Source organism: Leucopleurus acutus, assembly GCF_964270905.1.
Source record: "Leucopleurus acutus genome assembly, chromosome: 2".
NCBI lineage: Eukaryota > Metazoa > Chordata > Mammalia > Artiodactyla > Delphinidae > Leucopleurus > Leucopleurus acutus.
Window position 1 is genome coordinate 129,081,799 of NC_139143.1, and position 17,306 is coordinate 129,099,104.

General features: G+C 34.2%; 1 protein-coding gene across 1 annotated transcript in view; it reads right to left on the reverse strand.

Moving 5' to 3' along the window:
* Nucleotides 1–9,333, reverse strand: part of TNNI3K (TNNI3 interacting kinase) — a gene marked incomplete at its 3' end in the record, with an annotated part of 285,722 nt that extends 276,389 nt beyond the window's left edge. The window contains exons 1-3 of the mRNA XM_082863164.1: nucleotides 9,251–9,333; nucleotides 4,003–4,155; nucleotides 3,286–3,394 (exon numbers count right to left, since the gene is read on the reverse strand). Coding sequence (XP_082719290.1) covers nucleotides 3,286–3,394; nucleotides 4,003–4,042 — 149 coding nt within the window. The 5' untranslated portion in view covers nucleotides 4,043–4,155; nucleotides 9,251–9,333. The remainder of the gene's footprint in view (nucleotides 1–3,285; nucleotides 3,395–4,002; nucleotides 4,156–9,250) is intronic.
* Between the last annotated feature and the right edge of the window lie 7,973 nt (nucleotides 9,334–17,306).

Sequence of the window (17,306 nt, forward strand, 5' to 3'; positions counted from 1 at the left end):
TGTCAAGCAGCATTACACGGGTGTCCATCACAGAAGTATTTCTTACATCACATAAAGCATGAATAAAGATGAGAAAGAAAGATTCTAAGATTTAACACCTAAAATGTCCTAGATACTCGATTAAATGTGATCTCATACAATATTATGTTTAAACTTCCCAACTACTCTGAAAATTTTGGTGTGTAAGCCAATGAGTAAGACAATTTATATTCTCAATATTCCATTCTTTTCTTTCCTTGTCATCCATCATATTATTCTAGAGAAAAGAAAATCCTTAGAACTCTGCCCTAGGCAGGATCGACTTTCTTTCCCTATGATGCTATCTGCCTTGATGGAAGCAGACAAAGCAGAGTGCTCTGGTTCTGGTTGTTTGTTTGTTTGCTCCCTTGACTCTCTGCAGACCATACTAGTTGCCTGCTTTCTGTTTTCATATTCCTCATCCCTTCACCCACATCACCACAGACAGAGTTCTCAGTGCAACTTAGGTATCTTTCTAGAAGTGTAGTTTTCAAACTTTAGCTGAAGTATCATTTTTAGCATGCAAAAGTATTACCTGGGGAGCTTGTTAAAAATTCAGGTCTCTGGAAATCATCCCCAGAGATTCTAATTCATTTGATATGGGGTAGAATCATGGATTCTAAAATTTTTGCAAGAACTGCTGGCTATTTTACTGCAGGAGGTCCTTAGCCCTTGGAGAAACATGATTCTAGGCTGTGGGTAATCCTCTCCTCAGCCTCATTATTATCACTTCTGGCTAATGGGACATTTCTGTAGGTTCTTTAATGGCTTCAGAACCAGGCTACCAGTCTTCCTCTCCTCAAAATGCCCTACCATTATTCTCAGGGAATTTGACATCCATTTTGATGAGCCTTCTAATACTCTAGTCTGAAAATTCTTCAAATACCTCTTGATTACAATCTTTAAAAGTTATACTTCAGATTTTGGCACCATTTTGAATTGTTCTAACATTTTACATTTTTATTTTTGAAAACATCCTCTTGATATAAAAACACTTTATCCTAACTTTCTCACTTCTTAACTTTGAATAAACTATTTGTTACTCTCACTTGGTAATAAAGTCTTCAGTCTTTCAAACTGCCCTTATTTACCCAATCAATCATGATAATAGTTATTAGTTATTCAACGCTTACTGTGTGTTAGTCTCTGTACTCAGCATTTGACATCATTTTTCAAATGTCCTGTAAGGTCGTTATTATTAACCTCATTTTACAGATGAAAATAAGCCTCAAGGAGATTAAGTTATATACCCAAAGATACATTTCTTGTAAATAAAAGAAACTGGATTTAAAACTATGGTTGCAAAATCCTTATGCTGACTGACACAGCTTTCTGACTCAGCTTAGGTAAAATGGTCAAGACATTAAGTTTTCTTGCTACCAGTAGACTTTCCATGGTACTCATCCATTCTTGCCTATATATCTTTCCTCAACTATGCCTTTTATCTGGAATGCTTTACAAAACCAATGAATAAATCAAGAAAACAACCCTTCTTTTTTTGTATTTGAAAGCCATCTTGTTTTTTCTTCCACTTAGCACTTGTCATAGGCTGTCTTCTGTGAGTTATTTATATATGCCTTTCCCTTCAACCAGATTGTGAAACTCTGGGAGCAAGAATCAGCGTGTAGTAGGAAGCTGGGGAGACCTTGCTACAAATCCCAGTTCCAGTGCTTACTGACCATATGACTTTGACAAATCCAACGTCTCTGCTCCTTACTTTATTATCCACCAGAAGTAATATTATCTATCACACAGGGTCATGGTGTAGATTAAATAATGGTTTATATTTGATGTGTCTGGAATAACACCTTGAATATAGCTGGCACAATAAATCCAGCTACAGTAGGACCTGCAGAAACAGCTGCTTGTTGTTGATGTGGTAAGAGAAAAAAGTACATTTCAAGCTTAATCCTTAAAAGGATATGTCTGTTTAAATTAGTCTTGACATATTTGCATAATAGTTCCCAAATTTAAAAAATAACAACAAATAAATGAGATTTTAACTTTATAAAGTTAAGGAAAATCTCCAATTTGATCTCATTTCATTCAGCATATTTATCTGTCAATAAGAGCTACAGGGTTTATGATTAAGTTCTACATTTATAGCTCTTTTCCAACAAAATTAATATGTATGTATAAATCTATTATACCAAAGTGCCAGTCACATCTCTACAGGACTTTCAAATATTTTCCCATAAGTGAGCATATGATAATACTTGCAAAAGTCATCCCAGTGTATCTCATCATGAGTGTCAAAGCTAAGTTAATCATTTTGGGCTAAATAACATGGAAAATTAACTACTTCCCAAACCATAAATTGAATACTTATGAAGGCCTTATTAACCCACTGAAAAATTTTATATAAACTATATTATACATGGGTAATTTTATTTGCCAGTTATGTGAGCTTTGTATGTTTACTATATCTGAAATTTCTTTTGAAAAGTATGTCATTTGGTCATTGCTTTACACTTATTTTCCGAGTAAAATGGTTAGAGTCCTTTGTCATTAGTGGGTTACATGAATAACACAGCTGTAAGTGAACATGGCTAATTGGCCTTTGTGGAACTTTTCCTCAGTCAGGCAGCTAACTTAAATTGACTCTCCAAAATACATTGTTTCTCAATGCCAAGATTCAATTTCTCCAAAAGGTTGCTTGTGTATATAAAGGCTCTGCCCTTCTTTTCTGAACATTTTGTGTCTTACAAGGTTGTGACAATATGCCAGATTATTTTTATCTTGTTATCATGGAACAAAACCCACTGAAAGCCTGAAGCCAATATTACACATTGGTATATGATTGTTCAGGGGAAGAATGATACACAGTTTCATTAACAGACAGCGTTTCAATGTCAAGAGACCAAAGGGTTTGTTAAAATTGGAGTTCTCTAGTAGTCCAAAAAGAAAAATGTGGCCAATATTCTACCACCATTTGGGAAGAGAAGTCTTACTGTTTGTTGCTGGCATGGCTCACAAGAATGATCTAATTCTAGAGAAGATTATTCAGATCAGCAACAGTTTGTATTCAAAGGCTAGCCTTTAGGTTCTTTTCTCTTTAAACTTTAGTGATGGGAACAGCAAGGCATATTTTAAGGAGATAAGATATTTGCATTTTAGGGGCTATATGAATGGGCAGGAAGAGATAACCTTATATTCTAAGGTTAACATAGGAGGTTATATGGGTTGTGTTTTTAAACACAGATATAGCTAAAAACTAGATCAACAATGAAAACACTTATACAGAGAAATAATAACTGACAACTTTACCCAAATATATGCCTTAGTTCTGTAAGTTCTTTTTCTTTGATCCGCAGGTCATCTTCTAATCTTTCTATTACAATAACGTAAGATTCACTGACTTTCTTCTTCCATTCATCTAGTAAGGAAAAACAAAAGGGATTGACTCATAGCTCTTTTGCAAAATGTAGACACAGATCATAACATACAAGTGATTAAAACTCTGTTTTTTACTCTGAATTATACAATACTTAATTTAAATTACTGATTGTGAGTTTAAAATGCAGATGTTTACATTTAAAATGCAATCATATTGAATCGTAGTAATTAAGAACCCATTTGATATTGGATAATATATTTACATAGAAGAATATATTTGACTTATTTCATTTGATTTTATTGCATTATAATTATAGCAATCTCTAGTTGCTAGACAAGAATTTTTAGGTTTTAAATACTAGATACTTAAGATGTAATCCTAAAATCCCTATATTCAACAGTATTCCAAAATTTTTTCTACAACATTATACCTAGGAACTAGTAGAAACAGAAAATTATAAGAAATTTTCTGTTTTTCTCTAAAGATCTTTCAGAGAAAAATAATTTGAGTTCAGATAATCTTCTTAACACTTTCATATAATATGTTATCTTATACTCTTGTAAAAATTAGCAGATATTCCAGTGAAATGTTAACTATATATAACAACTATTGAACTATATTATATTTAAAGATATAAGAATAATTACCAGTACAAGTTTGGGTTGGTCTGGATTTATAATTTCCCATTTGTTAGAAGATTCTTCTTTTCCCAAGTGCAGTTCCTCAGGTTACAAGATTCCAAGTTCAAGTGAAGTGGCAGTCCAGTTGAAAAATACTTTGATAGTCTGGCTAAAAATAAGCTGACCGCCAAATGGAATGTCATACAACAGTGACAAAGAACAAAATAGTTTGTGCTTTCAAGGGTGAAATCATAAAGGGAATTAATCAGTCTGTTTAAAAGAGCTGTATCAAAGATAAATAGTAAATGCTTCCATAAGATTATTTGCCTTCATCAATTGGCTATCTACCCATATATACCTTGATGGGCATTTCTTTAATCTAGAAAATGATTCAGTTACATCTGAGGTTCACAAAGAGCCATTAAAACTACCTAGATCTTCTTTCAGGATCATTTTCTCCTGAGACAAAGTAATGACAATTGGAAAAGAGTGACTGGTGATAGAACTTGTCTCTATAGTATATATATAATGGAAATCCACATCTTATGGCATGCTACTAATAGAAATGAATGTAAATTTGGCCACATCTTATGGCATGCTACTAATAGAAATGAATGTAAATTTGGCCTAGAGTAGAGCTATAAAATTATTTTTGTAGGAAGAAATTCTCAACATAGACCATGATTAATTTACACCACTTGTTGATTATGTTGACCATAAGAGTCATAGTTAAGAATATGACACTGAGTTCTACAAATAGCAATTCATAAAATAACAAGAATAATATCACAAATAATAAGATGGAATGCTTACAGTGTGCCAGACACTAGTCTAAATGCTTTACATACATTTTGTCATTTATACCTCATACAATCCTGCAAGGTATATATTATTCTCATGTTATAGATGAGAAAAATCCATATTTGCTAGCAGGTGGAGGAATCTGGAATCAATTCTGAGTCTATATGATTCTAAAGTCCAAGTTAGATATTATTATTGATGTCTCCCATAAGTCCTCTTTAATTCACCTTCCATTTACTTCATGAGGGCATTTCTCTTTGTACATGCATATTTCTATTGATATAAATGAACTCAGGGTAAGATGGAGAATAAATGGAAAACCCAGAAAGAAAAGTTATCTAATTTTTAACTATATATTTCTTTTGGATAATGTAAGTATACCTAGAATATATACATTTCAATCTTGAAATTCATCTCCAGAGGCTATAGTTTCAATGTAATAGGTATGAATTTTATATTTATTATAGTTGAATGTTCAAACAACTGTTTCCTTTTGAAGCAAATGCTTAGACAAATTTATTATTTCTCACTACTTTTTCTCAGCAAAGGTAATTTAAGTTCCAGATGGAGGGTCTTCATACTGATCAGATACAGTTGGAGAAGCAGGTATCTGGGGTTATGGACATCTCTGTCCTCCCCTGGATATAACTTTCCTTATCCCCCCTCCTCAGTATATGCTGCCATGGCCGTTGATGTCTGTTACACTGTGGTGGCCTTTGGTTAATTGATCCATGCACTCTGCATTTTCCTTGTTTGAAGGCCAGACATCTTCAGTTACACCAGCTTTCTCTCAGCACTTGTGTGACCCCCATCCCTTCAGGTCAGAAAGTCTTTGCTTTCCCCAGACATGCTGCCCTCAGGCCCATCAGCCTATGCACCAGACTTCCTAAATGCTTGGTACTGGAGACCAAGCATTCAGTACAGTCCTAAAGACCAAACTGGATAGTCTTCTTTAAGAGGCTTGCAATCTCCCAGGGCTACACCTTGGGAAATAATGCACAAGCGTCCTTCTCTCAGATTTCCATGGCTTTCATACCTTGAATCCAGAGGGACAGGGATGGGAGCCAGGGCTCTTGACCTTCTTGAGGACATCTAAATCTGTTTATTTTTCCCGATTTTCTTTCTTATTTCTCTCTCCACTACTTCCAATCTTATACCTGTGTGTGTGTGTGTGTGTTTGTGTGTGTGTGTGTTTGTGTGTGTGTTTGTGTGTTGCCTCTACCGATGAAAGAAAAGCTAGTTCTTATATCATCTTACGTTGTCTTTCCAATTTCCTCTTTAGTACATAAGTTTAATGCACTGATTTTTAGAACTTTTCCTTTTAATTTTTGAAAATATTTTTATTCTCTCAGAAAGGCTGGCTCTTACAAATGAAAGCTTAGACTTTCAAAGCTACAATTTTTGCTGAGTTTGGAAATCCAATCAGCAACTCAATTGAATTTTTCTACACCCTGAGGCAATAAATTTTGCTAAAGAATGATGAAAATGATAATCTCAATACCTAACATATTAAATGTTATTGAATTTCCTACTTCCAAAGGAACACTATCTATTAGCCCTTTTATGACTGTGAGTCTAGGTCATGGATTGAGGGCAATGGAGGTGCCTTCAGGGCTGTGAAGAAAAGGCTGGAATAAGTAAATGATCCAGGATAACAATCCTGCTTTTCTTTCCTAAAGAATCCTGGAGGGCATCCACATGGAAGCAGAAAATATTTCCTCCGCTTCTCTGTAAAAAATTCTGTAAAAATTCTTTTTACCTTGAGTTGATAACATGCTCTAAATTGAACTCTACCAGTTGTGAGATTTCCAGAAGTGCAGAATGTCATATATTATCAAAAACACAACCTAATTACAAAAATGGTCACCTTCTCAAACTTTAGTGAGAGTAGACACTATCTGAGGAGCTTTGTAAAAAAAAAATAGAAACCGGGGCTCCATACCCAGAAATTCTGATTCAGTAGATCAGGAGTAGGGCCTAGAATATGAATTTTAACAGGCACCCTTAGTGATTCTAACGTAGATGCTACTTGTAGCTTACTTCGAGGAGCACTATTTTAAAATGGCTTAAAGTGAGATGCATACTCACTGGAAGGTTTTTGAGCCTTTGAATTCCACGTAAGAGAAAAGAGGAGAGAAAACTGAAATAAAGAGAAAAATAAGATTGCTTCACATTCTCAATGGATTCTATCCTATGGTAATCAGTGAGGCAATAGATGATTTGGCTGTGCATATATAGTGTCATATTGTAAAGCTGAATCACAAAAGTGGAAGCAACCAAGATGCCTTTTCACAGGTGAATAGATAAACGAATGTGCATGTACATTCATACAGTGGAACTTTATTCAGCAATAAAAGAAAGGAGGTACCAAGCCGAGAAAAATCATGGAAGAACCTTAAACGAATATTGCTAATTGAAAGAGTCAGATAAGGCTGTATACTATATGATTCTAACTATACGACATTTTGGGAAAGGCAAAACTTTGGAGACAATAAAAAGATGAATGGTTGCCAGGGGAGCAGGGAGAACGGGAGGGAGCAATACGTGGAGCACAGGAAAACTTCAGGGTCATGAAATTGTCCTGTATGATATTCTAAGGGTGGATAGATGCCATTATACATTTGGAAGAAACCACAGAACTGTAAAACACTAATGTAACCTATGGACTTTAGCTAATAATAATGCATTAATATTGGCTCATCAATGGTAACAAATGTACCAAACCAACTTAAGATGTTAATAATAGGGGAAACTGTGGGGGGCCAGGAGGGGGGAAGGAAGGAATATGGAAACTCTGTGCTTTCTGCTCCATTTTTCTGTAAATCTAAAACTGTTTTAACAAAAAGGTTTATTAATTTTTTTTAATTAAGGAAAATATGAAACAATAAATAAATAAGACCAAAAAACAGTAATTCTTTAACAAGACCATTTGAGTTTTTCCAGGAATGTTTGTTTATAACTTATAAGGAAAAGCCTTCTCTAAGGCTCTAAGGAATACATAACTAATAGCATTCCTTTTTCTTTTACACTTGCTTGTGTTTTTTTTTTTTTTTTTTTTCAGTCAGAATGTCAGGGTAGATTTAGTAAATACCTTATTTCTTCAGCTATTCCTTTTTGACCAACCTTCGTGTTCTACTGAATTGCCTAAATCTAATGTTAATGCCTTTATCTTTTCAACTGATTTATCAGAACACTTCAGCATATACATAGATATGTTCTAATACTCCTTCAATAAGCCTATTTACATTCTTTTTGAATTCCTTTATTTTCGGTTATATGATTTATTTATCCCAATCTACACTTGTGCATCTGCTATTTATATTTTATACTAGTCTCTTCATAAATACTTAAAAGGATGCTTTTAAGATGAAAAATACAAATTTGACCTTGACACTTCTCCTACCTTTATGATTCTAACAGAGAAATTATAAAGAACATGTATCCCAAGAAATCAAACTGATACACTTAAAATAATTTTTATCACATTTAGGATGGTGAATTCATTTACACCTAAAAGCTAGATCATTCTTCCATTGTATATGAGTTCTTGTTAAGATGTGCCCAAGCTTTAGGAAAGTTTAAATTTTTGATGTGTTGCATCTGGTTGACAAGCAATTAAAAGAATCATTGCTTTAAACACAGTAAACGAGAATTACTAATTGGTATATATTTAGGTTTTTTCCTTCTTTTAATAAACATTAAATTACTCATATTGAAAGAAAGTTATCTAAAAGAAAAATTGAGCACTAAGATGTCTATACCTATTCAATTAAAATCATTCTTTAATTTCTCTCTAAACAATATATTTTTTCATTAAACAAGCATAATTTGTAAGATTCTTATTTGTCAAACAAGTTTCCTCTCTTTCCCACTGGAATATCTAAATTTAGGGTATGTTGGATGGAACTGTAAATCACCATTATGAATCTGAACATTGTTGAGGTAATATTCAGATTAATCCTCAAAAATGAATAGGACTTGTTATATAATATTGAAAGTAACTATTATATAATAATGAAAGTAAATGTGAAAAAATCAATAACATAGTAATTTAAACAGGTGTTCTCAATATCTCTAACTGTAAGAGTATATTAAAGAAAGAAAAAATATTACTCTTTTTGTTTCTAATATACTATGACTGAAAATGAAAAGATTTTAATCTTTCTTGTGCCTTCCTTTGTTGCTGGGTGAACATGAAGTAAAGTTTATAAAGAATCTAAATTAAACAGTAATATCTCTGTCATTGGCTAAAACTTTCTTTCCCAAATTGATAGTACTTCTTTCAATTGTCAGCTTAGCTCTTTATTCGTTGATTAATTCATTATTCATTCAATAAGCATGCACTGTACCAAGCACTCCAAAGAGCTCACGGGGCCAGGGATAGACATGTAAATAGGCAATTGTAATAAAGCATCTGTATAATGATAGAGACATACATGACTCGTAATGAGAAGATACGTTTAATAAAACCTACCTTTCAATTGGAAAATATTTCTCTGAGGCATTGAAACCATCAGAACAATCTAAACTTCATGACTCAGGCCACTTCCATTCCTTCTTCATTCTTCTTTCCCCCCTCCTAAGAGTCAGCTGGCCTGCTAAGGAAATAACATTGTGTTGTAATTATAGTTCAATTAATAACTAATTATTGTCTTTGGGCAAATACCTTATTTCCATGTCTTGAGGTTTGTCATTTAAAAACAAAGGAAAAAAAGGTGGAGAAAGGAAAAAAATTAGTTCTACTTAAGTTTTTTTTTTACTTATCAATTAGCCAGTTGTGGCTGTTCCTCAAAGTGAAAACTAATTTGATGTTGGTAAGACAAATTACTTAAAGTTTCAAAAATGGATCTATATAACATGTGGTTGTTAGAGAGCTTGCTGAGTGATTCTATATGAACAGTTCTTTGTTTAGTCCCTCCAAGCAGAAACAATCTCAGTAAGTAGTCTGTCTAAGCACAGTTATCATTATTTTTGTTATATCTCCTCCTATGTCTTCTTAGTGGGAGAATAGTGATTAATGGTTATCATGCCATACACTTTCATGCCCCCCTTCTTCCCATTTGATATCATATGTCAGTGTCAGAAATGGCATCAGCCTTTGGCATGTACTCAAAATTCTTGATTTCCCTTCAGTTTACATTGTCCAGTTCAGTATACCACCAATCAGAACTGACAATGACTGAATTGTAAAATGTATTCTATCCATGTTATATTATAATTGTGGAACTGAGCTGGTTCCCTTCACAGCTGAAATTTTATAACATATAATCTTGAATGTCCTAAATATAAATTAAAAGGGGTGCTATGGTTAAATTAGTGTAAAGTTGTTGGGGGTAAAAAAAGTCAATTTTTACCCACATCTTCATTAACAGATCAATACTTTTGGTTGGGTGAAAGTATTTGGTTGGGACAGTTTATAGGTCCACCCGATATCTGATTTCTTCTTGCAGGGGCTATTGTCTCTGAAGCCAGTTGTTAGGGGACTTGTTATAGCAAGTAATGTTTCAGAATATCTTTAATACCAGGCAGACTTTTGATAATAAACCCAAGTGCTTCCAATTTTATATAGTCAATATATGCCCTAATATATTTACATCTAATTTTATTGGCATCCAAATAATATATCCTTCCCATTCAGAATTCAAGTTTAATAATCTAAGTACATATAAAAAATTATGTTTTCAATTAGAATTTGTGAACAAGTTACACATGTTTTCTTCACAATTTTACCCCCTTCTTTAACATGGATTATCAAGAGTAGGCTATAATTGTCGTGAACTTCAAGACTATTTGTTTTAATGTAAAGCCTTATTTAGAAGTTAACACTACATTTGAAGTGTGTATTGTACTTTCCCAGTTTGGTAACCTGGAGAGTGATTGCCTTTACTATTCCTGCCCGTGTCTCCCATGAAAAGTAGTATTCCTACTTCAGGACTCAGTTTAGGTGTCAGCACCTTGAGGGGTGTTTACAACTTCATAAACTATGTATGCCACCTTCTTCTTGCTGTATCTAGATTCTGCTTTGTCTCTGGAACCCATATTGTGGCACTTGAGCTTCATTCTAATGTGGGGAAGGAAGATGTGAATTAGTAGATTTATCTCAGTCTAAAAACTTTTAAAAATTGTCAACCACACTAGTGACACTTTCTGTGAATTACAGAGTGGTAGAAACTGTTAGAAGCACCTCCATCCTGCCCGAGGATCCCCACTCTTACCATAATACAAACGTTACTTTTTAAGATCACAATCTCCCCTGAGATCTAGAGCAAATAATGCAACTTGGGTGTCTCACATGGCTAGGTATGTTAAGCCATGGTGGAATATACTAGACTTAAATTCCAAGTCTTAATTCTAATTGTTTAAGTTGATCTACTATGTGATAACATTTCCTAATTGTTGCCCAGAGTTTTCCGAGTTGAGGTCTAGGTCTGATTACACAAACAGTTAACCTAAAATTGTCCCCATATTTTCCTTCTTCATATATGCAGCCATGGAAAAAATGATGGAGCCTTTGGTGAAGGGCTATGAAGGATTTGGAACTTGTGAGGATTTGGAACAGTGAGAGATGAATGTTTGTCAACAATTGGGGTTTAACAAATTAACTCCATGGTCATCTTTCTCAAACTTTCACTTCTCATAATGCTGAAAGGCATCCATTTCATTTAGCTACATAATGGTTAACTTATTAACTAATCACAATAGTTATCTATGGATCCTCTAAACACCACATTTCCTCTCTTTGAACTATTCCAAAATTCTCATGTTTTCTATTGAATCTGGACATGTACTAATTCACAAAATCATCTTAAGATGATCTATCAGGGCAGCATCCTTTGATGTTATTAAGGATGGTTATTATATCTCTTCCTTTTTTATGGTCAAACATTTATATTTGCAAGTATGCACTACAATTATATATGTGAGTGCATATAGATTATATATCATAAATATGTATACATTATATACATATACAGTGTGTATATGTGTGTATATATATATAAATATATATATATATTTATACTTTTTACAAGAGTAACAATAAAACAAACTGACATTGTAAAGTCCTACTCTGAGTTAAGCCTATATGAGGGCAACACTTACTTCTATTAAAGCATCCGTTACGGAAGACAGAATTAATGCATTCATCTCTCCTGTTAGGCTGTGAGCAACTTAAGAGCAGAAATTATGTCTTACTCATTTTTGCATTCCCAACAGCCTAGCACAGTGCCTGATTGATATAGATATAAATTTAATCGTTTTGCATTGAATTGAATTGAACTAAATTGAATCAAACTGAATTAGATTGAACCAATTGAAGTGAGTAGAATAAATCCCTTCAGTAAGGGAAATTCTACTGAATATTTCCCTTCTCAGTTCTGGAACAGAGGTAAAGTGAATACAGATGAAGCCATCATCAAGTCTGTAGACAAAATACTGCAGCATTTTGAAATTCCATGCAAAGATAAATATATATATATATATATATATATATATATTTTCGGTACGCGGGCCTCTTACTATTGTGGCTTCTCCCGTTGCGGAGCACAGGCTCCGGATGCGCAGGCTCAGCGGCCATGGCTCACGGGCCCAGCCGCTCCGCGGCATGTGGGATCCTCCCGGATCGGGGCACGAACCCATGTGCCCTGCATCAGCAGGCGGACTCTCAACCACTGCGCCACCAGGGAAGCCTTAAAGAAGGGTTTTTGAACATAGCATTACTTAAATAGGTCTTACTTCTTGTGGAGTTTTTAAAATCTTGGAACAGAAATAACTAAGCTTGAGCATATGATAAATTGAGAGCTTGGACACAATTTAAATCATTATATCATTAGAGAGTTCAGAGAAATTATTAAGATGATGTTCATTAAAATCCCTATTATTGCTCTATACAGTAAAACAAACTAAACAAAACTGATGGGATCAAAGTAATTTAAACTTAATTTTGATTTTTTTGAGACTAAACAATTGATGAGATTAAGTTGGGCAAAGTCATAAATATCAAATAACAGTACATAAAGTGGTAGCAATGGTGGAAAAATAGGAACAGGAACGCTAATAAGAGTTTCAAAAGGAAAAAAAAGTCAAACCAGGAGAGCTTAGAAAAATAAGAAAACTTTTATTCTCAGAGGAGAGAAGCACCTGGGGAGTAGCATAAGCCAGTGTCTATCAGTGAGAGGACTATGCAAACTGTATATGAATTCCTGGTACATTACGGCAAGAAACATTGAGGAAACTGAGTGGTGTAAAGACAGACATCATTTCATAGAGAGGATAATAAAAATTTTGCTTGTTGTAAGTCTCTTGAGATTACATTTGATATGTAGTGTTCAATGCTGGACACCTACCTCATTATCAGGAAAGAAAGAACAATCAAAGAAAGAAAACTTTTCTTGGAAATACAGAAATGGGTTATGAAATATATTTGTTCTGGCTAAAGACAGTAATTGTACATATTCTCTAAATGCTCCTTTAACAATTCCATTAAATTTTCCTAGATATCATAATTGAATGGGCTGCACATTTTTACCCACTTAGAAGGTATTTTGTTTTAAATTTAAATTTGCAAAAGGCTTTCTAGTAAGTTCTATCAAACCATTCCAAACTTACATTGTCCAGTGGCCTTTGGTGTTCATATATCTTAACTTATGGCTTAATGCAGATCACAGGGAGCTAATGGTAACCTAGGAACCAATCTAAAACACTGTCCAATTTCTATACTTTGCTCTACATTGAGCTTTCTGCTTAAGTAGAAGATTTTATTCTATTTTGACTCACTGGAAAACTTTGAAGATGGTTTCATTGCTTTTGCTAATATCTGATTATGGGCTATAAAAATATGTATTTATGTAAGTATTTTGGTTATTACTGATGTTATTTTTCTACTGTGTAGCTTTCTACTATGTATCTTACTACAGAAACACATTCTTTTTGCTCTTTAAATCAGATTGATATAATAACATCATATGTGGTATCATTTATATATTAATAAAAGTCACCTGCATACTGAATTTTTAGTTCAGCACAGATGATGATAAAATCTGACAAAGACAAAAGGTAGCTCTTCATGCCTAAACAAAAACATTCCCCAGAAATATGTGTTTAAAGAGAATATAAAATACAGGATTAAATACTAAAGTGTTGCATTCAATCAGCTTTTTTTTTTTCAGGTTCAAAGTAAATAAGCCTCTGTGAAATACTATATTATATTAACCTGCTTGTGAACTTTCTTTTTCCCAGCTTTTTCTTGGTTCGGTTCTACACATTTCAGCATGTACTACTTATGGTTAAGAAAACTTATCACATGAATCACCACTTTCCCTTAATTTATAGTTTTACTAGGAAGTGATCTGTGGAGATACACTGGATTTTTTTTTTTTTACTTCCCTATTTCTTACTGTTCAACAGAGTCTAGTGTCAACTTTGTCACTTGGTAGTCAAATACTAGAACGATTACCCTCACCCATCACACACACTACTACTAGTACTACTATTACTGCTACTACTACCACCACTGCTACAACTACATCACTTCCTCCCTTCTTCTCTGAAAAAGATTATCAATCTTATTTTTGGTCAGCATTTTAATTTCTAATAAGGTACCTAGACATTTTTATAAAAGACCCGAAGTTAACCTAAAGTGTAGACATTTCCCCAAGCCACTCATTCTCACACATTACACTTCAGACTGGACCTCTTTTAGACCCTCCTATGACCAGGCACTCTCTCCTCCCAATCTTCACAAACACTGTTCTCACTGCTAATATACATTTCCTTGCTCATTCTCCCTCCTCCTACCCGCCACAAAAACAATAAAAGAAATATAAACAGGCCAACCATATTCTCCGTCACTTCCCCCAAGAGGCCTTTCCTGATCATGTAGTTTTGTTAGTCCCTTATCCTGGAAGCTCCCATAACATCCTGTAGTTTGCTTCTTGTAGCTCTAATCACAAGTGACTGCAATGGCTTTTTCTTCCCCTGTCTTATCATTTGCTAGACTGGAAAACCCTGAGAGCAAGGAAAAATAGCCCTAGTGTGTAGCAAAGGCCCTGACACATAGTTAACATTCAATATACGTTTGATAATTTGAAGTTAGAGAGGGCATAGCAGTGGTCTATATTATTTATCTGAAACTATCATCTTATTTTTGAAGGAACTATGTAGATTCATTTCCTCCTTCAAAGCACATACATTGAACATGCCTTTGTCTGCTTAGGCATTCCCTGACTTCCTCTGTAAAACACTTAGTTTATCATCTCTGTAACAGGCATTATGCTAGGTGCTGGGCTGTCTACCTCATTATATGGTTTCTTTAATACGGACTAAAAGGGTTGAAGCTCTAGATGTTTACCTTAACCCATTTTTTCCTTCTTAACCCTTCCTAAATTTAGCATTTCCATGATCATTATAGTCCATGACCATGACATCCATTACAAAAATATACCATCTACTGGTGCCATCCCCTCCACTAACATACCATGCCCTCTACTATTAAAAATATACCATCACTAGGGAAAATACTGAATAATAAGTCAATTAAAGAATTATAATTTATGCTTCATATAAATGAGAATAGATGACTGATTTTTAAATTTTAAACAAAATATAAAGGTAATAATCACAAAAATAATGAAGAAATAAAAATAATAACGGAGTATTTACAGACCATTTTAGAGAAAAGCTTGAACTAAGAAATATAAGTGGAAAATGGAGTACATTTTTGCCTTGAGGAATTTGCTAAAAACACACATTTGGTCTTAGGTTTCAAATAATCACAGGGTGGCCCAGGGCTCCCACATGTTGGAAATTCTTAGAGGGGATTTTTGATATATTAAGCTGGAACTCCCCTCAAAATATGCCTTCAGATTAAGGATCAACTAGAAGTAAATCTGTCATACTATACTCCAGACCAAAAGAATTGTGGAAAGGCTGCTTCGGCATTGAGCAAAACATGATAAATTAAAAAGAAAGTAAAATAAAGTCCCTGAGAAATTATGGCCCTAAATATGCTCACTATGGATATGTCCTGTGGATGTGCACAGCCTGGGGCTAGAGAACCTCAGCTGAACATAGTTTAAGATTGTTACCAATTGGTAATGTCTCTCCAGTCTCCTGACAGAAGCAAATGCAAAGCCCCAGGGGCAGGGTCCATTCATCTTAGGCCATGGGGAATTTCTACAGATACTTTACCAAGGACAATGAGCAGCAAACAAAATTAATCTGACACACAGGAAAGCATGGCAACGTGAGCTGCAAAACAAGAATCAGAAGCAGATCCCCACTGACTTCAGCTAGTGGAATTATCAAATGCAGCTTATAAAACAACTGTGCTTGCTTACCATATTTAAAGGAAAAAAGAAAGGGTAAGCACAAGAGAGATGACAATGTTAAAGGAAAAAAGAAAGGGTAAGCACAAGAGAGATGACAATGATAAACTATCTCTAGAGAACAGGAAACTCTAAAAAGGGAAAAGCAGACTTCAATGAAAAGGAAACCCTATGAAGTAAAAAGAAAAATTAAAAATCAGAAATTTTTCATTTCATTTTTGTCCAAATATTGTCAAGAAACCAATTAAATTATGTTTTCATTTTAAATTCACATCTTGAATTTCAAACTGAAAAGAAAAAAATATACACCCTCCAAAAATTATTGATTAACTTAATAAAAAATGGTTAACAATTTTATTGTGTTATACATTTGAATTTTTAGAGCTCTTAGTAATTCTTAAACACACATGGACTCAAAGCTCAATCCAAAATATGGTAAGCACTGGACACCTATTATTCCTTGATTCCTGTCTGAAACAAAATTATTAGGAGTCCCTGCTATGATGATGGTGTATTCTGGGCACTTCTTGGAATAAATAATGTACAGGAATCATTCAAATGCATATTCAGTGGGAAGCCATCTGGCTCCGTGTGAATTTATGAATATTTTAGCTTGCTCAGCTAGTCAAAAGTAAAATCTGGCACTTGGGATTATCATGTAGATTTGTGACATATATTATAAAAAAATTGCTTCTATAAATCAATGATTGACATATCTACTAAAGCATAGTTTCTTTCATCATTGATTGAGTCCACTTAAACTATGTATAATATGGCATGCTTAGTTTGGAAGTCATCATAATTCAACTTGAATTACAACATGCAATGTTTTATTAAAATAGTTGCATATAAAAAGAGAATCTCGGCATTGGGTTAGACTTTATAGGTTACTGTAGGGGACACTGTGATGTGGCACCCACATTTTTTCTTCAATGAAGGGCTTATTACCTTATTACTTTAGCTACCAGGAGTGCTGTCAGTAGACACATTTCAGCTGTCAGCCCCATTCACAGACTGCCTCAGCCACAGAGATCTATCTTGCCCAAGATACTCCTTCCCAAGATGGCCATATCCAGTGATGATTGATTTGGGCTATAAATTGTGGCCACTCTGGTCCAACTCAGGACAGCACTAAAGTGCCATTCTGACACCAGAACTCCTCCTGAGATTAGCCAATCAAGATTGTCATTGGGCCTGCATCACAGC